Here is a 25,859-nt window from a genome sequence, read left to right as displayed (position 1 = left end):
TAATAAATGGCAGTGTGTGCACGCTGGGATGGGACAGCAGTGGAAGAGAAACTGTTATATTGCACTCACACTAAAATATTTGGTCATTAGCAACCATAACAATGGCTCAACATTTGAACTCAGTTTGCTTTGACTAACAGTTATTTCCTTTGGTCCTTCATAGTATTGCTGTGGACATGAGGGAATTATTTACTCACTGAAAATTTTTCTTTATTTGGGTTTATGTGGTAAAACCAGATTCACATTTTAAAGAAGTGTTTGCATAATTGAAGATTTAATAGTAATAGTTTTAAAAAAATAAAAAGATTAACTTTACCAGCATTCTGAAGCCAGCTGCGATATTGCTGAGGTTTTATGTTAAAGCCCCGCTAGCCTTGTTCCTCACAAGGCCCTGCAGTCCAATCAGAGAATACCCAAGCAGTATGTGGAGCAAACCGTTTAATGTGCAGTCTAATGTGGAAAGTGATAGCTGGACAGGGCCCTTGTGGTCTGAACGACTAACTTAAGATGAGGTTTCTGGTGTGAGTCAGTATAGCAGAGGAAAAGGCAGCCATTCGTTTCCAGCGACACTCTGACATCATGCGAGCGGTACTTGAAGAGCCGGAGTGATTTCATTTTGAGTTACCCCGTCTTATGTTTGATCATAAACAGTCAAGCCCAGACTTTAAAAAGCGGTGCTCTCTGTCTGGATGCTGGGGTCTGGGTTCAGGGCTGGGGGGGTGTTAGTGGTAGTAGTGGCGGTGGCAGGCTCTTGACCAGCAGAGCTTTCCCCTTCTTCGTCCTCAATCACCTCAGGAATGATGGCTCTTCCAATCCCCTTTAGAACCAGGCCTCCTTCTGGAAAGGATGTTGAAGGGAACCAATCAGCAAAGAAATCAATAAACCAAACCATATATAGACACACAGTTTTAGACCGGGGAGCTCACACTCACACATACAAACACGCACACACAGCAAGACACCAAGGATTGCTCTCATAAATAAATCTATTCTAACCAGCACTACTTGAGTAACTCTTTTTAGTTGGTGTGGCAGTCATGAGAGTTTCCTTGGTGTGTTAATCTTTAAATGCAATGCAAATTATTTAAAAAAATAAAAATCTGTTCACACACACACACACACACACACACACACACACACACACACACACACACACTCTCTCTGTGTGTGGTTACTAACACACACAGAGAGAGAGTGTGTGTTAGTAACCACAAATACAAAAAATTGCAAGCATGTTAGTGTTGTTGCAAAGCATAGCTAAAGCCTAGGACAAAAGCACCAAGCCTACATATAAATGTATATGTGCACGCCCACACACGCCACTTTTCTCTACCCCAGACAGATGCACATGCAGTAGACACAGACCGAGGTTAATGCATCAGCCAATCAGATCCTTACCATTACCTGCCTTACAAAGCTCATCTTACAGGCAGGCCCGCAGCTCAGACATCTGCAATATTTACACATATGCCGTCATGCATCAGATCACCACAGCTCTTTTGTAAGTGTGTGAGCCAAAAATGAGACAGTGAAACCAAAAGCCACTGAGCTAAATATAGCACTGCTCCGAGAAGAAGCTGAAATCACTCAATAACAGAAGTGAATATAGTACCAGCAGACGGCCAGCAAGTGAGTGAGTTCAATAATGGGAATGTCTGCACAAAGAAAATCATTTAAACAAAACCCACACCAAAGAAAGCTTCTATTCTTCAGTAGATCTGGTAACTTCCTTCAAAAACTTGTCTGAATAAACAACAATTGCCTTTTATCTATATTGTTTTCAAAGGTGGAGTGTAACCATGGTGGAAGTGGTCAGATGTTAAGTTAAAATGATACTTCACCATTACTCGGAAATATACATTTCAATATTTGTACTGCACTGTAGTTTTACTTCCCACTTTCACACCATTATAATTCATGATCTCATTGAAATTCATTTTACAACTGCATTACAGTTATTTACATGATCATTTCAGATTAATGATTTATTATGTGGTTTATTATCTGGGGTCGCATCAAATTTATCACCGTACTGTTATTTAATTTGCATATTCTTCTGTACTCTTGTATTTTTTTCTTGGTAGCTCTTCGAATGCACGACCCTTAAGTAGAGTTTTTAAAGTTAACAAAAAATAAATTAATAAATTTAAAAAAATATATATATAAAAAAAAAAAAAAAAAATCACATCTTTGCAACCACTGCACTGCAAAAGTGGCCAAATCAACGATTACTCTGTTTAGAGGTTAAAGCTTTGTATGTACACATACAACTTATTTTAGCAATGTTTTTGTTGCAGTAGTTGATTTCTGCCACACTGTATTGCTGAAACCATTTAAGTCGATGATGCAAACCTTTGTATTTGTATTTTAGTATAAAATATTTTTAGTATAGTATATTAATTTTATACAAAAAAAAGAAACTGAGACACAGACTGGTTTACCTGTTATGATCTTTGAGGCCGAGTTGCACATGCCATTGCCGCTGTCATTTGCTGCCGGTTGCGGAGGCGGTGGCATGCTGGGACGGGGTTTCGGTTTTGGAGCTGGCCTCGAGGGTCGAGGGAGAGATCCGGAGTGGAAGAGCGGCGGAGTGTCAGGAGGGGTGGGACTGCTAGGGGGAGAGTGCTCTGACTCTCCCTGGGCTTGTTGGGGTGTAGGCGGCTGTGGGGGTGGATGGCTCGGAGCTTGGATTAGGGCATCTTTGCTGTGGACACGACGGGGCGTGATGGGTGGGTGCTGCGGGGAACCGGGTGCTTGGGTGTTACTGAGCTGAGAGGCGAACGGGCTGGCCTGTTTGGGTGGGGCTGGGGCTTGCTTCTTGGTGCCTTCAGAGGAAAACGTACTTATTAAATCTCATTTGCTATATTAAACCACTAAAATAACAGATTTAGATTTCCTCACCTCTGCGGACCATGTGTGGACTAGGCCCTTTGGAGCTTCCCTGAGGGTGTGGGGTTCCTACAGCAAGATGGACCGCTGAACCATTCCTCTGCGGAGGCGGGGTGGACATGTGCTCACGGGCCGGGCTGTGAAAACACCACAGTTCCAATTATTAATCCATTTCCGTGTCATACACCTTTAACATTCAAGGATCAAGTGCGGCACCAGTGCTCATGCATAAAACCAACTGCACACCTTTCCATTCAAAGAATAATTATACTTGATTAGGTTATTACAGAAAGAATGACTCAAAAGGATCGATAAACGCACGAAGAAAGCACGGGATGCAAAAATCATGAAAGAAGTCCATTCAGCGGACGGAACAAGTGTTCAGTAATGAGACACATGCATAAAAACAAAGTCTTCAAAGCTTCAAAGTTGTTAAACCACCAAACAGACGAGCAGACAGGAAGGAAAGACAGCTTCTCTTTATAAACAGAAACCGAGAGTTCTGTTGATCATCACAAACAGAGGGCAGGGGGAAAGTTGTGCAAAGCATAACAGTGTTTTTCATTTATTTACATTATTAATTAATGAAGCAGATTTAATACTTGCAGACATTATAGACATTTTTATGCTCATGATTTTTTTGTGACGTCCAGTAAATCAAATTAATCAAATACATGGCAAACAAAGGGTGGCGAGCTCCGGATCGGATGATTGGCTGCAGTGGAGTACCGGTGCTACCTCAGCTCACTCCTTACCTGCTCTCCTCTGTGCTGAGCTGGGTTACAACCTGATGTTGCACTGTGGCTACCTGGACCCCACCAACCAGACCACCACCACCACCACCACCACCACCGCCAGCAACACTCAAGCCAGGCTGCTCAGCCTCTGAAGGAGGAGGAGGAGGATGGGGTTCGAGCTGTGTAGGAGTCCCGGCTTCCAGAGGGGGTAATGGGGGTTGGAAGGTGGGTGAGGTTAGTGGTGACTGCTTTCTATTTAAGACGCTGGTTCTGCGAGGAGCGGGCTCCGGCTGTTTGTTAACAGGGCTAGGGAGGGGGGGAGAGGGGAGAGTGTTCAGGAGGGCAAACCACAGGCCATCAGACAAGAGTGAAGGAGCAAGAGACTCAGAGACAGAAGTAAACAAAAACGACAAACAAAAACCCCCTCGAAAGAACCCAGCGAGAGCAGTGAGAGATGTTGTGATGTCGAGACAGAAAGAGACGCCACTTCCTGAGTGGAACGAAACCGGTTCAGAAAGAAGAACCCAAAGAGGACATAAAACCACATGAGTGACCTTTAAAATAGAACAACTTTGAACTGCAACATTAATGCGGCGACAGGTGAAATAGAGGAAAAAAAAAAAAAGATGACAAAAATGCAAGCCCACGCAAAACATAAAACCAGCAACCTACAGTGCAACCTAAGCTTTAATTGGAAATTAAGGAGATAACACAAGAGTACACAACAGTAACACAAGAGAAATAAAAACTTGAGACATAAATGGATTCCCAAACATTATTAAAAAGGCTTTGTGTTTCATAAATGTTATGGTCATGTTACGGACGAATCTCAGCAAAATATAACTGATTAGCTTAAAACACAACAAATGTAGTGCACAAATCACACAAAGCATCATTTCCCTTATTTCACTTATTAGTAACTGGATTCGTGGGATCTACGTTAGACTGCGGCACAGCCTTGAAGTCTGGACTGGGCAGATCTTCAGTGGGCGTTTCAGTGACCGTGATGGACTCGTTGGCCACGACATAAAGGGCCGACACCGCTGGGCCCCTCGACTCCTGCCTGCTCAGTGTCTTGGGACGGGACGGCAGGGTGAGGGGCAGGCTGAGGCTGAGGTTGGGACGAGACAGGTACCTGTCTTTACGAGGGGTGTGACTGTCCCCGTCCTGCCCCATGCTGCCGGGGCGTTTCCTGTCCAGGATAGGTTCGGGGTCCGGGGTGGGTGGATGGCTGGGCAAGGAGAACATGCCTGACACGTTGAAGTCCACCTCTGGAGGACAGAAGCAAATTAAGCAAATTAAAAATGACCTACAGCTTGCAAGAAGACTGTATACAAAAGATGCACAAAGCCTCTGTGACATCACTCACTGGCCACTTGGAGCCATGATATTTTCAAGAGACGGTAGAGTGTGCTATAATCAGCTGACTCTAGGAGACTGTACAGGTGTATAACTTATACACCTACCAGCTAATAAGTGCCAACCAACACACAAACAGAATACTACAATTTCCCTCACTGAAACTAGAGTAACACACAATAAGCCTTTTTTCTCCAGATAATTTAATTAAAAATACTCAAAACTAGAGTCAAAAGGTCCAGATTAGTCACTCAAGTTAGCAAAATTGAGGACTAGCAGATACCTACAGACTCTGCATCCTTTTCTTTAAGGCTCAGTAAAGTTATTTTAAAAATGCACCCTCTGCTCAGCTGTTACAGAGTAAATTCATTATAGAAACCACAACTGAATAATAGTTGTGGATTTCATCATCATAACAACTTAAAGCTGAGCTTTGATAGTGAACTGGGTAAAATTATCATCGCAAAATCAGCACAAGCATGCTAATTTTAGAATTTGGTTAACAATGTGCTCTGAGCTTCAGCCACATCCTACAGAGCCAGGAGCATGGCTACAGACTCTTAGCCTTGCTGGCTAATGTGGAGAGAAACCGTTTCAGCTACTATTCATCAATTTAATGAGCTTCAACATTTTTCAAAGTACCCACTGTCAACCCACAGAGGATGAGCCTGCGCGTTAACATTGTTGCATGAAAACTAAGTGCTGGCAAACTCCACAAATCAACAATGGAAATTTATGCAAATGTTATCTTTTGCAGCAGCACTCAACGGACGCTTTACCACACGCTGCAAAGGTTCAGGTAGATTATATCATCGAGAATAAGGACGCCAAACAGCAGACAACAGACAGAGAGAAGGAGAATTATTGCAAATACAACAACAGTGTTTCACCTTCAGGGAAGAACCAGTCAGCGTGTTGGATAATAGGCTCAATGATGGCAAGTACATGCACAGATGTAGCTGCTGCCATCTCTGCCAGCGTCCTGAGTACGAGCACAGAGACGGAGATAAGAACGGGAGGAAGGTCAGTCAGCCTAAGAGAACGACGCGCTTTGCATTTCAGAATGATGACATAAAAGTGAGGTGAACCGTCCACGACATGCTCACCCTTCGGTCTTCGACCACAGCAGGTTAGGCCCCAGGACTATTGCGATGTTGCTGGGAGTCATTTTATTAACATCACTGTCCTGAGCCAGTTTAGCCAAGAACTTCACCAGATACCTGCAACGGAGACACAAACTGCCTTAAAAAACAAAAATATCTCCAAAATATTTTTCCCACCTTTAATCATACACTGTCCCCAACCTAGTGGGTTTCTGACTCCTCGAGAAAGTTACGGCCTTGCTGTGAATGTGGCCTGAGAGGCTCAACCAGTAAACTGGTTTACTAGAGCATCAAAGTAACATCTGGTACAGTGGTGAAATACACACCTATTTTTCCATCTACAGTGCTGTGCAAAAGTCTTGAGCCAACCCTCATTTCTAAGTATTTTGCTCTCAAGGAGCCAGATGTTCTTGTCATTTTTTAAATTAATGTTGCGATTTTTTCCACTCATTTTTTTGTTAAGCGTATTAAACCACTTAACTCTGACTCCTGAACCAGTCTGACATAGAAAAAAGGGGAAATAAAGAAGGTGTTTAACTCACAGAAACAACCACTTTTGTGTTTGCACCTAACAAAGAAGCTGTAACTGTAGAGCCAATTTGTTACCAGCAGCCTTTTGAAAAGGCAATTTATTCCCATTGTTTAACCAAAAAGATGATTCTCAAAGAGCTATTTACTTAAAAAAAAAATCCAGCAGAGTTTTTAGACCTGATGCAGCATCTGAGTGATGCATCTGTCCCATTCATTTGATTCACCTTCTGTCCATTAAAGTCTCATCAGAAATGGTCTCAGTGGAAGTGGGGTGGGTTTCAAGAAGCTTAAAGAAGGCAAACTGGAGGAATATGTGGAGGTATGCCAAATTATACAAGAAATTCACTTAAAAATCCACTGCAAAATCTGTTGTGGTTTGGGGCCCCGCATTTTAGCCTGTGGTGTTTGAGATCTTGCCAAAATTGAATTATGAATACAAAAAAAAAAAAAAAAAAAAAGCACTGTCAGATTTGATCCAACATGCAATACCATCTGAAAAGTGCCCAAATGCCAACGGCTTCATTTTTCCGTATAACAATCATCTCAAACCTGCTGCCAATGCAGGAAAACCACACCTGGATAGAACAAACACAGTGTAACTATGGACTGATCTCTCCAGAGCCTGGACCTCAACACAGACATCATGTTGACAGAACAGAACAAAAGGCAGCCAGCATCAAAAGAAGAGCTTTGAATGTCCTTCAAGAAGTATTCCTGAAGACTACTTAATGGCAAAAAAAAGAACTCTCAGAGAGCACAGACTGAACTGTTCAAGAATAATGATGATATCTTTATCTTTTGCTAATTACAGCTCCAATTTTCCATTTTTCTGGCAATATATAAAGAAATGAGGGATGGCTCAAAATCTGGTGAATTCCTCACATGAATAAACATGTACAAAAAAGGTTACATTTAAAAAACAAACCAAAAAAAACAGCGTTATTTAAAAAAAAATAATAATAAGGCTGGCATAAATGATAGTAATTAAAAGAGAGTAATATAGAGTACCTGAAGTTGGCTTTGTGGGCCTTTGGCAAATGGTCACATGTCACCCACAAGGCCTGAAGTCTTTTGTCAGAGTCTAAGGTACTGAAACATTAACAACATTTACTGCAAACATACTTCACATGTATCTAAAGTTTATTAGTGCTGCACAAGTGTTTTACAGGACATTACAGGAGTCGTGTCTTTGTGTGCAGTGTCTTACTTGGAGGCCTGTATCCACTCATCATAAAGGCTAAATGTCATTAGAGGTTCAGGAAGTTCCCTGAGGTAGGACTTGAGAGCTCCTGTGTATCAAAAACAAAATATATGCCATGAGACAAAAACCTGGAGCTGATGTTTTTACTTTCTGTGGATTTGTAGAAGTAGTACCAGCCACGGCATGGGGATCAGAGTAGAAGCCCTCAAGCTGTGAGGTGGAGCAGTCCAGCGCTGCTTTCAACTTTTTCAATTTTGAAGCTCCAGCAGCAATTCTAAATAGACCCTGAAAAGAAAATAAGGGAGAGCAAGGTCACAGCAGTGCCTGGTTAAAGGAGGCTGTTTCTCTCCTAAAATTAAAGAAGTGAGTCTGGGTTGGTAACACAAAAGAAGAAGTAATGCAATCGAGTACTGAATGTCTGCAAAAGTAAAGAGAAATGCTTTTGCTACCAACAGAGATGTGACTCTTTCAGGATGAGCACCAGACGGATGCACAGCAAGAAGAGGTTTGTTTCCATTTAGAAATGTCTTGAATCGTACTTCATGGGGAGTCTAGTGATACCGTTTCATTTCAAGAGTGCAACAGCGATCATACTAATGGGTAACAGATGCCTGTGTGTGCGCACACACAGAGGTTTTATTCCCACAGGACAAAGACTGGCTAACCTCAAGTTGGCTGCAGATGTTTCCAGACTTTACATGCCATCATTTTTAAAACGCAGTCCACATGACCCACATGTCCTTCCAGTTCAAACACACAGGAGGTTTATGGGTACAAATTTAATCCAAATTCTGGTCAATTAACCCTCAACTTTGCCCTACTTTAGCAAAGTCTCCAATTTTCTTCTTCCATCTCTCCATCCGTACCTCCTCCTTCATGCCGGTCTCAAGCAGCATCATGACGCAGGCCTCAATCGGCAGAGCGATCTCACGGTTGGTCCTTTTCAGATGCTCCTCCAGCGCCGTGCCAAATGCCGGCTTCTCTATCCAGGAGTCTAGGTGAGACAAGCATCGGCAATGTTCTGCGTTGGCACTCGTTTCACTAACTGTCTGCAGTTAACTTCATGGCTTTCAACAATTTTTATATAGTTCTACAGCTGACAACAGAAATACCACATTCTTTATTTAGACTTTTAAATGAAGTCTTTGCAGGTATGTTTGTGTGATACGATTGCTCTTTTGTCATGTGCATGAAAACATGTAAAAAGCCAACTTGAAATCCAGTTATCCTGGCTTTCATCTGGATAAATCTGGGCCAAACAAATAAATCTATAATCAGATTACATCAGAAAGCTGATTCTAAGGTTCATATAAACACACTTAAAAAAACAACCCCAAAAAACCCTCTAATGTGACGATGTAATTGTAGTGAGTCGTTTCACTATGTTGCAATAAGCAGTGCACTTCGCAAATGAGATAAAAGCTTCTTGTCATAAACACACACACACACACACACACACACACACACGTCGTCTGTGATATATACCAGCCAATAAGACAGAAAACCTGCAAAATTTATAACAGCACACCCTGCTAAGGGACCACAAAATAAACAATTATAATGTGAAGTCCTTTGTGAGAACTGTTAAGCAGGATCACAAGCCACTCTTTATTTCTCTAACCCTAAACCAGCAGATCAGCAACAAAAAGAAGAAGCAAAGTTTAAGTGTTTATGTTATTTACATGTTTAATAATATGTTTTGTGTCTTATTGTTCACCTTGCTGTGTCTGGATGGTGGGTATAACTACTTCCAGAGCTGCCAGAGACCTCCTGTGGTACTCTGCCTGGGTCTCTAATAACTGTTATACAGAAACACACACAAAAAATCACATACACCAAATCTAATGTGAACATAGTACTTGGTTATCACACATCGCCTAGTAACTGTGTTACAGTGGAACGTTCCATATTTGCATTTCCATTACCAGTAAACTGAGGTGCACTCACCATCACATAATAGCGTGCATAGTCTCCCTCTTTAGAAGCAAAGTTGTACAAGTCTGCAGAGAGCTGGTCCTGCATGAAATGACAAAAGAATGACGTGTATGGTAAACAATGAGAAACTGTTCACGAAGACATGGATATGACAAAGCTATGAGCTTTAATTACTCAGTCCAAAAATGTGCATAGCATCAGTGTCCTGATTTAGTCCCCCTTATAAAGCCTTCTTTGTTCAGCCAGTTCATCAAATATGATCCTAACCTTATGCAGCAAGGCTCATGGGAAAGAGTCGACATGAAATCTACCTTGCATATTTCTACTTTATTGAGTGCCTCATCCATCTCGTCTTTGAGCGAGTCAACTTTAGCTGCCATGGCTGGATTGGTGGACTTGGTCGCCTGTAACCACCTGCAGAACAAAGGATTATTTAAGTAACCATGTTAGTGGAAACATTTGAAAGATTGGAGCCATACAAAGACTATTAATTAAAAAAAAAATTTTTAAAATTGTTATCAGGCTGTGTGGAAATGTACCGTGTTTTAGCAGAGTCATAATCGAGAACCAGCTTAGCAAGCTGCTTTCTCTGTTTCAGTATGTTGGGAATCTCTACCTGTGAGAGAAACAAGAGGAACCATGAGAACGACATGACTACACATGCACTGCAAAAGGTATAATGAGCACTTTTGAGCAATTTTCCTGTGAGAACCTTGTGTCAATTTTAAAGATACAGAATAGCAATGAACCCAAAACAGTGCTAAAGGCATCGTTGAATTTGGTACAAACACAAAGTTCAGCTTGATGTCTCTGCTGCTGGGTCTTTGTTTTTAAAATATAGCGCATGATTTTAAAGGGATTAAAAGGAAGAAGCCAATCAATGGTTGTATGCATGAGCTTTTACCTCTGCCAGCTGGTTGAGAGGATCCAGAATGTCTTTCTCCATCTGCATTTCATGCTGCAGCAGCTCAAAAGCCAACTTGCCCTCGGCTTCGCCACACACATCCATCATCTTGCTGTTCACGTGCACAGAGACATATATGCAAATATCCCAGTTATCACTACTTTTCCTCACAGCGAGTAAAACATATGTAAAGAGCTTCAGCTAGATCCCACATCCCATTTTTATTTAAATACTTTTACACTGATCTTGATAAACACTTACTTGTTCACCAATTTTTCCCATTTAAAGGTGATATTTTCAACTTAAACGATGCTGAAACTGGTCTTTCGATGGAAACTCACCCAATCATACTCTCTTCTCCAAGCTGACTGCCGCCCTCCTGCATGGTCTGGGACAGCCCGGTCAAGGGCAGCTTTTTCTGAATGAATGAATGAATGAATGAAAGAATGAATGAATGAAAGAATGAATGAATGAATGAATGAAAGAATGAATGAAAGAATGAAAGAAAGCAGCTCAGTCTACTTAATAACGTTCACTTCATTGACATGTTTTCTTTTCTGATTTGGATCAGACTCAAATTAGTTGCACAAACACCAAAATACCAAATACGTCATATATTTAACTTAAATATGAATTTGCGAAAAGGGGGATATAAAGGCAGGTCTTACAGCATCAAGGAAACATGTAGACAACCCCCTCCCCAATTCAGCTTAGCTTCAGCTCATTTTTTTTTCTCCCCTTCATTATCTATACCCTGCCTGCTGTGGCTCTACCCAACAGTTTAAGGACAACTGATCCAACCACGTTGGCTTATCTGTTAATTTCACTTTGCCTGCAGGAGTGCCAAACACTGCACCATCAAGATGACTTAATTTAGAAAAGTAATCAAAGTATGACAACGTAACAGGGATTCCTTCAGAGTTGCGTCAGTTTTATTGGCCTTTGGGCTGGGTCTGCTAAATGGTGATAGTGAAGCTGGAAGGAGAGTCTCTGTCATATCTATGTGTTACATAAGAAAAACACATGATAGCAGGGCCCTAGTTCAGAATGGCTGTCACAGTGATTCATCCTAATTATGCTCTTGTAAATGAAGCCATATCCAAAGTGTGGCATGTTGCTAACATGATGGGATGAAAAAGTGAAAATGAAAAAGCTAAATGATGGAATGAATCTGACAGAGAAAAAAAGAAAGAAAAGGTGCCTCTTACATGTCTCTTCTCTGTGTCTGTGCCCAGCTGACCTTGCAGACAGGAAACCAGCCTCTTGTGCGTGTTGTGAGACACCAAACGAACCAGCTCCAGCCGCCTCTCGATCTGTGGGCACACACAAAAAAAAAGAAGAAAAAAAAAACAAAAAACAAAAGATAAAATGCAGTGTTATCAAATTAGAACAAGCAAAACAGGTCTACCGTGGAAGAGATCAGCTAACTGATTTAAACAAGGATGAAGGAAATAAGTGTAATGGACCGTTTAACCTTCCTGTTCAGCAGAAACAACACAGGTGAGGGCTACAAATCAAAATACAGATGCTGCACATGCACACATTCATCTCGCATATTTCCCACCCTGCTAGTGTTTTTGAAATATGACGGCAGTTGTAGGTTGTTTGTCCAATTCTGTTACATGGCGTGCAGCTCTGACAGCCAGATGGAAGGAATCAGAGTCAAGAGCAAGTCTTTACCGACAACAGGAAGCGAGAGATGCTATCAAAGAAAGCAGATGCATCAGTCTAACTGCAGGCCTGAGCTACTGGTAATGGAGGGCATCAAGCACACTTTCCCAGTGGTTTTCGATGTCTTTGTTTCTCTTTCACTCACATTTCCATGACCCCCTATAGCATGCTATACGTTTTGTAGCTTGACAAAACGGTTTAATTTTAAGAGGCTTGAAGCCAGCAACAACAATTCCACATTCTGCCCTCGTTTGCTGTCTGCTCCCAACTGATTTGACTAATTTTCTCTACGGTGGCCCTGAGTGCACAGGACACAAGTGAGACAAGAAAAACACAATCACCAAATACGACAGCATGTGCAACATTTGGATAAAAATGCTGAAAATTAAGACAACAGTGATCTGCAACTACAAAGAACATAGCAGGATAACCAACACATATTTACACTTTGAGTTGACAGTAATCTTGTATTTTATTGCTTCATTTTTCCAGCACCAGGGTGGGACTGTGGCCTTTGGTAACTGAGTCACCAAGAAAAAACTATCATGTCCCACAAATCAGGTTGAGAGTTCCTCTGTAGCCAGACACTTTATATCGATGGGCTGATGGAGACTGTGGTTTGCGGGTATCGAGGCTGTCAGGTCACTTGGTGAAGACCTTACAAAAAAAATACACTTTTGAAGTTGTATTTGGGCGTGGCAAGACCCAAATATGATACGCTAGATTTTCTTATGCTGTATATTTTCTTATGCTGTATATTTTCTTGTGCCTTTTTCCTATTAGTATTTGGTTTTGGTCTTGTCAGCGTTACTGAGCGATGACCTCGAGTCTAAAAATGGGGCGGCCTGTGATCGAGTGTGAACCAGATGGGATGCAAATTAGCGCCTCCAAGTCTGTTGGTTCTCAGCTGGCAAAGGATAGAGTGATCGCTCCAAGTGGAGGAGTTTATTTATCTTGGGGTCTTGTTAAGACTTGTTCAGTTGCAGTGATACAGATGCCGTACCTGTCTGTTGTGGTGAAGAGAGAGTCCCAGCTGATTTATTGATCGATCAATGTTCACACCTTCACCTATTGTCACATACTCTGGGAAATGACCAAGAATCTTACTTGATTGTGGATACAAGTGGCGGAAATGAGTTTCCACTGAAGGGTGGCCGGGCTCACTCCAACTTGCGAATTATATTTCTGCACCAGATCTATGTCGAAACTTACACCACAACCAGAACCCCATTTTAGCCCTACGCCACAACCTTCTAAGTAACCTTATGTGCCCATCCCGAGAACTGTGACTACGCATCGGCTCGACACACTCCACAAAACACTTGGGTTGCGTGGAATGTTGCCGTGTGGGGATAAAAGGAGTTTTTTGTTACTACACAAGTTAGGACGCAAATTTCCCACAGAAGTCTAAATAAAGCTTTATAGATGAGGTGAGAAGTTCAGAGTAGAAAAGGAGACAGCTAAAGTAGTTCAGGCATCTGACCAGGATGTCTCCTGGGTGAGGTGTTCCAGGCATGTCCCACTGGGAAGAACCAGGACACAGCGGAGAGATTACATCTCTCGGTTGGCTTGGGAACGCCTTAGTATCCCCCGTGTAGAGGTTAGGACGTAAATCTCCCACAGACAAATACACATTTGCCTTCAATACATTTTCTGGAAAATCTGCTTAGAAACTTGTAGTGGATACAATTTTATTATTACAGTTACTATTACAATTACTATTATTAGTGATTAACAAACATAAAAGGAGAACTTTACAAATCTTGGTATAGATAACTGGCCCAATAACTCTCTGTCAGACTGTCCTCAATGCACCACCAGTGCAGAGTTTCAGGTACCTATAGTGACGTTGTGAGAATTACTGTGCTCTGCTGAGTTTTTAAGTTCCTGACTCTTCCAGATGTGGGTTTGAAAAGTCTGCTAAAGATGGCAATTATAGAGAGAATTTACTCTGTAAATGATCAGCAGTTATGTGAAGTAAAAAAAAATAATCTGCTGAAGCTTGCATAATCACCAACATGGTCTGCCATAAGTATCCACTTCCTCTTCCTGTTTCAGTATAAACATTTAACTGCAGCGCTAGATCTGAGAGCTGCTCATTTGCTGTCTGATCCCATCTTCTTCCTTCGTTTTCATCCTCCCAAATTCACTGATCTCCTTGCCCTGTTTGAGTCTCTCCCATACACTCGTACAGCTTTACTCCACCCTCCCTTTACTCTGCTCCTCCTTTCCTGCAGCTGTTGCAGCATGCCAAACCACATCTGGACTTGGCTTCCTTGCCTGGATCCAATTGATTCACTCACTATTCAGCTGATTCCAGTTCAATTGCATCCAGACTTCCAACACTTTTGGCCAGAAAGGAAGAAAAAGACCTGAGTGACTGCAAAGTGGGCGGTATTGTGGACTGAAAAGACTGGATAATCACAGTACTAGTGTTATTAGAGCATTTGGTTCTATTTATTGACTTCTTTTTTGTGAGAGCACACCAAAATAAACTGGGGACAGACTTCAAGATATTCTACAAGCTTGTCTATAAAATACTTTGTCATAAACTGCAAAGTGTTTTTTCACAAAAACCCCACAAACTTTTCTTTTGCTTGATCAGAACTAGAGATGGCAGAATACCACTTTTTTTTTTATGTCCGATACCGATATGAATCCGATATAGTGTGTTTTTTAATCACTAAAACTGTGTTTTTTAATATCTTGCTGCTTTTTGTATAAGTTCATACTCAAGTTAAACAAAACCCCCAAAAAACACTAAAGCTATTCTGTTATACCTGTATGCAAAAAATACACTGCACCCAAAATATTTCATAGTTCAGCAATACTGATCAATCTAATAAACTTAAACCTACTCAGTCCTTCCTATTCTGGTATTTTAAAGAGTAAGCAACCTAACCAATAGGGTTCTAAAACTCCTAGCAAAGAAAAAAATAAAATAAAATAATAATATAGGGAACCACCCACCCTCCACCTCATGTTGCTTAATTGACGTAATCAACTTTAATTTGATGCAGGTTGGGGGGAAAAATGCACAGAAATTAATTATTTTTCAAGAATAATTAAATAGATTCAATATCTTTCTTCAACAGAATTGCAGACTGCACAGATCGTACGTTCCCAAAGGATAAAGTACTATAGCTTACTAGGGTATATTAGACTTAATAGTTACTATATACAGTAATGGACTTCTATACATTTTACATCAGATTAAAACTTTGGGTGTAAGATTCGGCTAAACTTTGCTAGATCCGCCCCTGCACAGTTACCAGCCGTGAGCTACGTAGAAAAGGATCCTGCTGTAGAAAGTAATATTAAATAAATTCTAACAAGGTTATCAAGGTTAAACGTGCTGATGTTGTTAAGCCGCTGGTTTCCTTTTTCTGGCGCGAAGTGGGCGATAAACAAACAAGAGAGACGGACTCGCGACAGAAAAGCCGATCAGCTGATCATTGATCAGTTTCATGATTGAAGTAGCAGCAGGAGAGGGAGGGAGAAGAGGCACTCCTCCATATATCGGTTGTTAAGCTTAACGTGGGAATGCTTTACAAACATTCAGAGATGAACTTACACACTTGCTTTACTTCTCTCTGGGATTACTTCCTCGGAGATGAAATGCCGCATTGCTAGAGAGGCTACAAATACACACAGCCGCTCTATCACGTGACGCATACTGCTGCAACGTGCTACGGTTATGAGCCGAGTTATACCATGTTGCAAGTTTTGTGAGGTGCTTTTTGATATTTAATGGATTGGATTACATTTTTTATTTCTCTCCGATATCCGATCCAGTAATTTACGTCAGTATCGGACCGATACCGATACGTAATATTGGATTGGTCCATCTCTAATCAGAACTGAGAGAATATGAGAGGAAGTTGCTAAGATTCCCTACAGCACAGAAAAGGCATCAAGGACAGCAGATATGGGATTTATTAATTCAGATATGATGGTGGTGGGTTGCAAATTGACTTACACAGTATATTGGAATTAAATGGAGGTTTCAGTAGCATGCCTAAGTCATCAAGTGGTAAAGTTGGAATTGTTGGAATTACAAAGGGGGACAAAGTGTTTTCATACAGCCCTCTGAAGTCTTTTTATAAATAAATGAGATGTGCATATCTTTAACTCTTTATAGTGGTAATACAGCAGAGACAAGCTATGTGCGGGCTGGAACCGTATTAAAATAATAAATGGTGTGGTAACAAAATCTAATAAGTTTGTCTCAGGGTTTAAACTTGTAGGATCATCAGGAAGAGCCACCATTAAGGAAACAGAGAGATTCCAAGTATAAGAGTTGGGAAAAAAAGAAAAAAAAAAAAAAGATAGGAACACTCCCTGATCATAGGCAGAAACAAGCCCACACACAGACAATTAACACAACAGAAATGAGCACTTCCACTCTCCAGTTACTTGCTGTCCAAAGGTTTACAGTCCTACAGTCTACTTGCCAACTTTTCCCCCCTAAACAGCAATGAAATCAGAATAGAGAGAGCCGACAACCTCTGACCTTCCATAACAAAAAAAAAAAAAAAAAAAAAAAACATGGAACATTTAGTGAGTCACACAGGATGCAGTCATGTTTTCTGGATTGGACTGAATGGCTGGTTAACTGCCGGCTGGCAGGTGACGCTGTGGCTGACCTTGTTGGCAGGCCGGTTTACTATTCGACGGGCCGATGACTGAGCCGAATTGAGACTTTAATGCAAAAACAAAACAAAGTGTCATGTTTGACTGAAAGGAGTAGTCTCACAAGTTATGTGAGAAAAACGTGTCTGTCCTTTAAATGTGTCTGTAAGTAACTGGTTTTGTTTACATTAGACTGGAAATATGACAAAGTGGTAAGACAGTTTTCCTCCAGCATTTAGCTTGTGATGAAATAGTAAAGGAGTTGTTTAAAATTTAGTTGTTTTTTTTTTATCCCAAGATAAGACAACCGGCTGGAGAACTCTCTACAGAGACTCCTGAGTTTTGTTTTTCCTCACCAGCCGTTTCACTGGTAGCCACTTGCTTGTTACACATTATCAATTATCAGTCCATCATGCCCTCATATCAATTTGAGTACTTAGGCATGGGTCCAGCTCTAGCCTTGCTCACTAGTGTGAGATCAGGCAGCAGAGATACAATCCAGTCTGACAGCCGCCTCAACTCCCCCTCTGAAGCAGGACGTGTCCAAACAAGATGAATGCCTTAGCCAATGCAAACGACTATGGAAAAATGGAAAAGACTAGAAGTCATATAGAGTCAAATTTCAATTTGAACTTCTCAGGGAAGGCAATTGTGGAAGAGTGTGGGGAGGGGGAAAGGAAAACTTATTCTCTCTCTGTTCATGTTTGGAAAGAGGGGAAAAAAATAAAACTTTTCCAGGCAGTGTGATTAAATTACAATGGCGATACTGATTCACTGCTATGTGAATCAGTAGTGCAGCAGCTACACACTGTATGGAGATGACTAAACAGGCAGCAAATCTGAAAACAGATTCTTTGCGTGTATACGAGGTCTTCGTTATTTGCAAAAAAGAACAGATTCTGACATGAGTTTTCCACTATGCTCGTCGTTTGCCAATTACATTCCTTACTGAGAGCCGGAGCTTAAGGAATTCCCAACAGAAAGCTCCTGTCACTCTGTTATTTGATGTCTTTGCCAATCATGGTTTATCCATAACAAAAACACCATCTTCCATCATAAGTGAGTTCTATGAGTGCACAGGGCACCCTAGGTCGCAGGTTGATGATCAATCAGAAATGCGTCTTATGCACTACTTTGTGTGAATGGGGTTCAGCGGTCAGCTGCTATCATAGAACTATGACTTCCTTGACTGAATGGGGGTTGGTGAGTCTTTTCCCCCATCAAGCCTTCATCTTTACCTTCTTCCACAAAAGTTGCTTTCTTCCCTGAACATGATTTATTCCTCTCAGTTTGTCATATTTATTCACACCATTTTCCCAACAGTGATCTCACAGTTTCACTAGCCAGAGCTTCCCCATCCCCCTCCGCCACACAGCGCTACAGTGGACATCAAGTATAATTTCAAGATAACAGAGAATCGCCAGAGCTTGCCTTGAGTGGAAAACCATAAGGCGCTTCTGCTGTGCCAAACCCTTGAGCTGGCTAGGCAATGCTGAATGAAAGACTAGCCAGTAAAGTTTTAATGGCAGCAGTTATACTCCGAGATTGCATACAGATTTGGCATCAACAAGGCGCAAAGGCACGATTGCTTTAACAGAACTTTTGCGAGGAGCTTGTAAGTCTTCTGATAACTTCCGTATTTTACTCTACCAGAAAATTATATCTAAACAAGCCAGTTTTACATGCAGACATAAAATAAGCTATGGTTAGGCAGTGAACAGGACATCTTTCATAGGTGGCAGATACCCAGTCCCAGTGTAAACATATTTTATCGTGTGCTGTGGGAAAAACCTGAACTGTTATAGGGGTTCAACAATAAAGTCCAGTGAGGCCCTGGAGTTTACTGGACTAACAGATTTGAGGAAAATTAAATGTGAAGTCATATTAAGAAACTGCCTTCAGAATGACATTTATTCTTCATGGTATACGTTTAACTAGGGGCTGGAAACATTTCTGAGAGATTTTGTTCCATATTTACATGATAGCATCACACAGTTTTGTCACATGTAAATCAATGATGCGAATCTCCTGTTTCACCACATCCCAAAGGTGCTTTATTGAATTGAGATCTGGTGACTGCATAATTCATTGTCATGTATAAGAAACTAGATGATTTAAGCTTTGTGACACAGCTATCCTGCTGTTATCCTGCTGGAAGCAGCCAACAGGACATGGATACGCTATGGTGTTACGCATATGGACATTACTAAGGGACTCAAAGCGTGCCAAGAAAATATCCTCCACACCATTACACCATCACCAGGAGCCTGAACTGTTAATACAAGGCAGGATGGATAGAGCCTCAGTTTCAGTTAGCTCATAGGAGGAGCGGCACACAAGTGTGGTTTGCTGCTGTAGCCCATTTGTTTCAAGGTTTGACGTTTTGTGTGTTGAGATGATTTTCTGCATAGCTTGGGCGTAATGAGTGGTTGAGTTAATGTTGCCTATGAAACATCATGCAGACAAATTCACTGCATTTAAGCACTGTTACATTTTTTCTAAATAAAGAAGGTTGCATTGACTTTCAGGTAGGCTTGGCAGCAAGGTTACTATAGTTACATATAACTAAACTAAAAATTTAAACTAGATGTGAAAACATGTTCATTTAGACTCTGGATGTTTACAGTACTATAGCACATTATGGATCAACACTAAAACTAATAAAAATTAAAGTAAAACTAAACATTTTCAAACTGATGAAAATGAAAACTAGAAAAAAAACTAATAAGAAAATACAAAACTATTATAACTCTGCTTGGTAGCCATTTAACTGATGGACTAAAAAAAAAAAAAGCATTCAGTCGTGTCACATCCTGAAGGTGTTTTTGTACATGTGCATAAACTTGAGTTTGCTGAAATAAGCAGCTGCACCAGTATATAGGTCTCTTAAACCACAGATGTGAGAAAACTTTCTATGACATTTAGACTTTGTATTTATTATTCTTCTACCCGGTTACCACCATTAAAAACAGCATTGTTCACATTTGAGGATAAATGCTTATCACCTGCCCACCCCTCATTAGACTGCCAAATGGAATTTTTTAAAGATAATAAAAACTATTGGACGTAAAGTCCCTTTAAATAAGAGAAGATAAGATTTACCTGCAGGAGGTCATCGCTCAGGACCTCAGTTTTTTCAGCCCTGTGAAGAGAAACAAAGGCCAGTGGTCAAAGACTGAGGACATACAGAACACACCCGTGTCCTACAGCAATACAGGTGAGACACGAAAAGCTTGCACAAGAGAGTTATTATTGCATTTTACGACTATCCGGCATTGCCTTCATTTTTTCCTCAGGCTTCACTGTAGTAAAAACAGGTGTACCTCCTTCACGCAGTGTCATTGCAGGCATGTTAACCTGACTGGCCTGTTATCAGCTGAGCTTGGGTTTTTCCTCTCCTTTTTCTCCTGGTGGTTTTGGTGAAATATGAGACTAGTGATGCTGACATTATATGCACTTGTACTTATTTATGTATAGTGCATTTATTGCTTTTTGTGTACAGCTCTCTATTGCTAAATAAACTCTGGGACTCTACAGACCACCAAAGTTGAGCACAATCTCCAGCACAACCAGTCTGCAGTTTGCACTCTGTGCTGTATGCCTGCAGTAAGTGAACAGAATAAGCTGAAATCTACAATCAGTTGTTATAATGATATACTTATTTGCTACTATTGGTACCCCCAGGCAGTGGATGGCAGCCCCTCCCCGAGCCTGGTTCTGCTGGAGGTTTCTTCTAGTTAAAAGAGAGTTCTTCCTTCCCACTGTCACCAAGAGTTTGTTCATAGAAGGTTGTGTGATTGTAGGGTCTTTACGTTGCACTATAAAACCACCTTGACTGGATTGTTTTTGTAAATTAGCACTATACAAATTAAAACTGAACTGGATTTGTACAACCATGTTGAACATCGATGCATAAATGTAATGCTGATCCCCCTCCTGGTCTAAAAAACACACTTCCCCAGGTGTCATCTGCACCGTGTTTGTTATGGCAACACGTAAAGGTGTGCCTTTTTCTATGAAGTGAGGAGGAAGTTGCCAGGTGGCCTGTTGATTTCTGAAACACACCAAATACATGCTGAACTGTCGTAGAGTCTGTGGAAAATATTATGGCACAACAGCTCTCCCACATTTCTAGGAAATGCTGACAAAAAGCCAAACCCTTTAAACATCAGCAACTGTTCTTTAGCCATTTGATTTACATCTCGCTCAGCTGGTGAGATTGTCAAAGGAGTGATTGGTTTCCCCGTCAATAAATCCATCAACACATACACAGATGTTGTGTATTTATGCACAAATCTCTGAAGGCCTGTCCCCACCCTCTAACAGCACCAGCCAAGAAACACACAGTAGATTTACACCTTGCAGGGGATAAAATAATCCGCTCACATGCAAGAATTATTACCCAATACTGACGTGGGACACAAAAATAAGATTTTCACATTACACTCTCAAAATGCAGTACAAGCTTACCTCACTCATGCCTGAAATACTCTCACTGTTTAGCGAAACTGCTTGTGGTGGCTGTCTGCTGTCTCGAGCTCAGATCACAAATAAGACCAATTCACATTGGTAAAACTTTGCAAAGCATAAAATGAATAAGTAATTTTTTGAATGATTCTGAAGACAACTTTTACTCTGAGCTGCTAATTATGCTGTTCAGTACTCCATATGCAGTCTCTCAGATATTAGTGCGAGAGTCTGTGGAAGATTAAAATGTGAGGCATTACAGTGGATCACAGCAGAAGAGTCCTGAGTTCAAACCCGAGTAAGCCCTTCTTGTGAGAAGTTTGCACGTTCTCCCTGTGCTTGTGTAGGAAGATTAGTCTATGGTAATGCCCAGGACCGTCTTGCAAAGCAGTGACTCTAGAATGAAGCGGTGTGAGTGAATGTGCTCAATAAGACCAGAAAAAGTACCTGATATATGCCTCTCCATTTTCCATTTAATTAAATATCTCTAGGGTCTGGATGATGGGACACACCTCAAGGTGTACTTGTCAAAGCATCCTAATGAGGACCAGTCTGAGATTTAAAACCAATGCAGTCAGGACATTTTGAAAAAGTGGGGACCTTTTGGTTAGTCCTTACATCTCATCTCTTTAAAGGCCTGCTTGAGGGTGAAGAACTGGTTTTAATGTTATATTTATGTTACGATTAGCGTGAGGGTCAGTCAGTGTCTTCACAAAGATATTTACGCAAATGTGTGCATTTTTCTTGCCAATTTATTCCACATAGTCAGCATCAGATGTCCTAGCTACAAAATGGTTTTACCCAAACAAAGAAGAAACTGATTTAAAATAGAATATAGACAAATGGATACAAGTCAGTGACTCCAATGTATTAAGTAAACAGAAACTGAAAACAAGCCATTTATTAACATAATGCAGCTAGAATACCTCCACATGGGTATACAGGCTTTACAGGCTTGTCTCTGAAGGAAAAAGCTGCATGAGCAATCTTTAGATTCCTATCAACACGGAATTAGAATCGATTGAACTGGAGTGGAGTGCAGCTTGGCTCTAGCCAGAAGCTACTGTTCTTAAAAAAACTGACAGCTGGAGCCGGACCTTGGAAAAAAAAAAAAAAGGTGAAGGACAACTGTAACTGTAAAACATGCACCTGTAGGAAAACTGACCAAAACAAACACACAAAATCTTAAAAGCTGCTCGCAAAGATGGATCATATCATGTTTCACTGACTCAGTTTTGGTAAAGGACACTGTGTAAGCATGTCCTATAAAAACACGCTACCCTGCCATCTTCTACCGCAATGCAACTACATCTAAATTGAATCGCTTCCTCTTATTATTCACATGCAAATGAAATCTGGCTTCCTCTTTTATAAAAAACGACTTTGTGGCTGCATGGCGGCCCGAACCCTGCCATGCCTCTGCTGTCAACAGCTACATAAATGCTTACTCCACAAAAACTAAAAACCTGTGTGTGTGTGTGTCCAGCCTTTCCTGGGCCAAACAGAAAACCACAAATCATCACAAACTCTCACGCGGGTGGACACAGATTTACTGGTTTATGATCTAGATCTTCACAGCCAGCTTAATTTCAATTCTGTCAAATTGTATTTGGAGCATTTATTAGCAGGAAAACCTTTTTTTGTTTTACCCCCGAGCTCGAGACAGAGATCTAATCTAGACCTTTATAACTTCACTTGATGGATTATGATGTGTGATCATGTGTAGCATAAAGACTGGGGGGGGGGGGGGGGGGGGGGTGTAACATTTAACCTTAATTTAACTTGAGTGCTTTCTGTGATTTTTTTTTTTTTTTTTGTTTATTTTCTAGCTCCCACCCACTCTTACTTAAGCTGTGGTATTAATGGCACCCGAGGATTTCTTGCATGTTAAACTCGCCCAGCAGTAATCCAGAGTGGGTGTGGGCAAGCAAACTATTTTGCCTTTCAGTATGCAAGCTGTCATCCTGCCTTCTCAGTTGAGTTTTACTGCTCTTACACAACAACATGTGGAGTCATGTATGCAAGGAATCCAAGGCCAGCACCTGCAGGGTATCACTTGGAAACTAATCGACAGCAGTCTGGTTAATTAATACAGCAACAAATGGAGACACTGAATCAGAGACGCAGGAAGAAGGATGGTATACGTAGTTTGCCCTATCAACACCCATCAGGTAACATGCGTGTGAGCACATCCTACCCTGTAACTGAACATATACCTGCACATGTGAGTACATAGTGCAGTAAAAGGTGGGGTCATTCTTGGGTCCACAGAAGGGCAAGGGGGACTGTTGACAGACTTAATTAAATAGGTGTTGATGACAAAAGTGAATTCAGAATCGAGGCCTCCTTCAAGTACACTAAAAGAGTGCAATATAGAGAGCAAATAGAAATATTTGTATTTATCTATTTAGCATATATTTAAGTCTCTCCATCCCTTACAGTGATGCCTCTTTATTAATATTTGCGGTTTGTATGTTTTGATAGTATCACATGCATCCTAAGCAGGGCTTCTCTATTTAAAGAAAGACATACTTTCATTGCCTCCATTTGAGCCATTAATTTATTAAAGGCAATAGCTGTGATAGTACATGAACTGTTACAGCAGATTAGATGAGAGCCGTTTGTTCTCATCTAAAATTGGTTTTATGTTCAATAGATTATACAATCTAAAAGAACATTTGATTATAAGGTTATTAATAAGGATTTTAAAAAAATCTGTTGTAGCCATTTATCCATTGAATCCACTTACTTAATGCTAGTAAATTTAAATGTTTTCCCAAAGTTACAGCCACATACTTTTAAACCAAATCTGGAAAATCTACTTTTCAAACTTCTTGTATTTTTTGAAACAAACAAACAAACAAACAAAACATTGTTCTGGTATCTGGACAAGCTTTGTGTGCTTCTGACACAATTTCACTGCAATCTAAACCTTTAGAAATTCTCCAGATTTTTTTAATCACACAAAATCGTGGTCAGCCCCTCCGACACCGCCCACAATAAAAATCAGCCAGATGACAACAGGGAGACATAAATTAGAAGCGCTGGCCTAACACAATAATGTATGACATCACGTTGCAACAATGTTATGTAGCCTACCTTCCAACAGTCTGGTTGGCAAGTTGCTTCATACGATTAAACTGCTTCTTCATGTTGCAAGTCTCGTGAGCTTCTTCCTACAAGTCCGTAAAAAGTTTGCGGCACCAACGAACGCTGTCGATCATCCACCGAAAAAAAAAAAGAAAAAAAAAGTTGCGCTACGTCGCAGCCATTGTGCTACCAAGACCTGACTTCCGACCGCTTTTAGTCACAAAAACTGAACAGTTTTCCTGGTTGAACCCGGTGACATCGGCCGTTACCGTTAAGACGCGCAGGGAAGTGAGCAGAAACAGCGGCGGACGACCTTCAGGGTCCCCATTGCCAAGAATGTCAGCGCTCCTGTTAGACTGGCTGATTTCTCTACTACAGCTGTGATAGGAAGGAGGAAGTGCTTTTACTTCCCGCACTGGAAGCCGCATGGGCCCCGTGGTGACATGTGATACCTTAACATGAAAAAAAAAAGACTTTGGTCATTGCAAAGTCACATGTTTTAACGTGGGGATGAATTCTTCAGAATAAATATCAGAGTTTTAAATCGGGGGTGATTGTCAAGTAATGACAAATCAGAGAAACGTGACAGAAACTCATAAATGCAGTAGTATGTATTGTAGTGTGGTGCCAAAATATATTTTTTTAAAAACGTGGTTGTGATGCACGTGAAAGCCATTAAGAATTAATTAACAATAGCAGAAAATTATACAACTTTAACCGCTGCTTCTGGATCAGTCCGGGTCACTGCTCACCCGGATTGTGACTAACTGTCTGATTTCAGATCAGTTCGTCACCAACCAGCACAGAGTTTTCCGGAGTGATCTGCCGCCACCTTGTGCCTGTCACGCAAAGGCTTTGTTCAGCAGTTCTTCACCGATCAGTTTCATTATTAGACTCATATGGGCACGACTGCCTGTCTGGGTGTTGGGGGATTAATGTGAATGAATGGTAGTCAAGGCGGTTGTAATTCTCCCAGGTATAACCTTGTTAAAGAGCTCATAACTCTCTTAGCACCACCCCACCTTGATTATATTAGAAGGGCTGTTGATGGTCATTCCTGCTTGAGGAGCAATCATTTTACGGGAACTGTAGACCCTGTTTGTCACAGCAATGACTGGTAGGGACTATATGATCCCAATAAATTACAGCAAGCACGCAATCATTCCTGTGTGCCCTGAGCTGAAAACTTGTCAAACTCTGTTAAAGGTACTTTAAATGTGGTCATCTGCTGTTAAAGAACAACTAGTGCCATAAATAGTTTCTATGTATAAACTGTGATGTACTGCTGTGGGGAAAATGACCTTTTTTAAAATCAGTTACTGGACTAAATTATCTTTAAT

At 41.0% G+C, this 25,859-nt stretch overlaps 1 protein-coding gene across 5 annotated transcripts; it reads right to left on the bottom strand.

Annotated features, from left to right (window-relative positions):
* Positions 1-188: 188 nt before the first annotated feature.
* Positions 189-24,963, bottom strand: arhgap17b (Rho GTPase activating protein 17b). 5 transcript variants are annotated; one of them, XM_026165081.1, is made up of 21 exons: positions 24,789-24,962; positions 24,529-24,642; positions 20,065-20,104; positions 11,868-11,972; positions 11,001-11,077; positions 10,660-10,771; positions 10,295-10,371; positions 10,067-10,169; positions 9,768-9,836; positions 9,538-9,619; positions 8,687-8,814; positions 7,994-8,105; positions 7,827-7,908; positions 7,628-7,708; positions 6,092-6,205; positions 5,876-5,967; positions 4,762-4,897; positions 3,645-3,932; positions 2,902-3,026; positions 2,442-2,825; positions 189-837 (listed from the first exon to the last, which is right to left on the bottom strand). In XM_026165081.1, exons 2-21 carry the CDS (start codon positions 24,579-24,581, stop codon positions 665-667), a joined length of 2,433 nt encoding a protein of 810 aa, XP_026020866.1. In that variant the 5' UTR covers positions 24,582-24,642; positions 24,789-24,962; the 3' UTR covers positions 189-664. The 5 variants fall into 5 exon arrangements, with proteins under 5 accessions (XP_026020866.1, XP_026020867.1, XP_026020870.1 ...); XM_026165083.1 differs by adding an exon at positions 1,399-1,450 and having other exon boundaries at positions 775-837; positions 24,529-24,963; XM_026165084.1 differs by adding an exon at positions 1,405-1,450 and having other exon boundaries at positions 777-837; positions 24,529-24,963.
* Between the last annotated feature and the right edge of the window lie 896 nt (positions 24,964-25,859).

This window comes from Astatotilapia calliptera, chromosome 4 (genome assembly GCF_900246225.1).
Source record: "Astatotilapia calliptera chromosome 4, fAstCal1.2, whole genome shotgun sequence".
NCBI classification, from domain to species: domain Eukaryota; kingdom Metazoa; phylum Chordata; class Actinopteri; order Cichliformes; family Cichlidae; genus Astatotilapia; species Astatotilapia calliptera.
Note: the sequence above shows the minus strand (reverse complement) of the source record. Positions and strands in the feature narration are given on the sequence as shown.

Bases quoted from the DNA above. Each gene is read 5' to 3' on its own strand.
- arhgap17b (XM_026165081.1), bottom strand. From the start codon at position 24,581: ATGAAGAAGCAGTTTAATCGTATGAAGCAACTTGCCAACCAGACTGTT. The intron at 5,968-6,091 runs GTGAGCATGTCG...GCTCGTACTCAG, and splicing joins CTGTGGTCGAAGACCGAAGG to GACGCTGGCAGAGATGGCAG. The intron at 2,826-2,901 runs GTGAGGAAATCT...TTTCCTCTGAAG, and splicing joins TCCACACATGGTCCGCAGAG to GCACCAAGAAGCAAGCCCCA.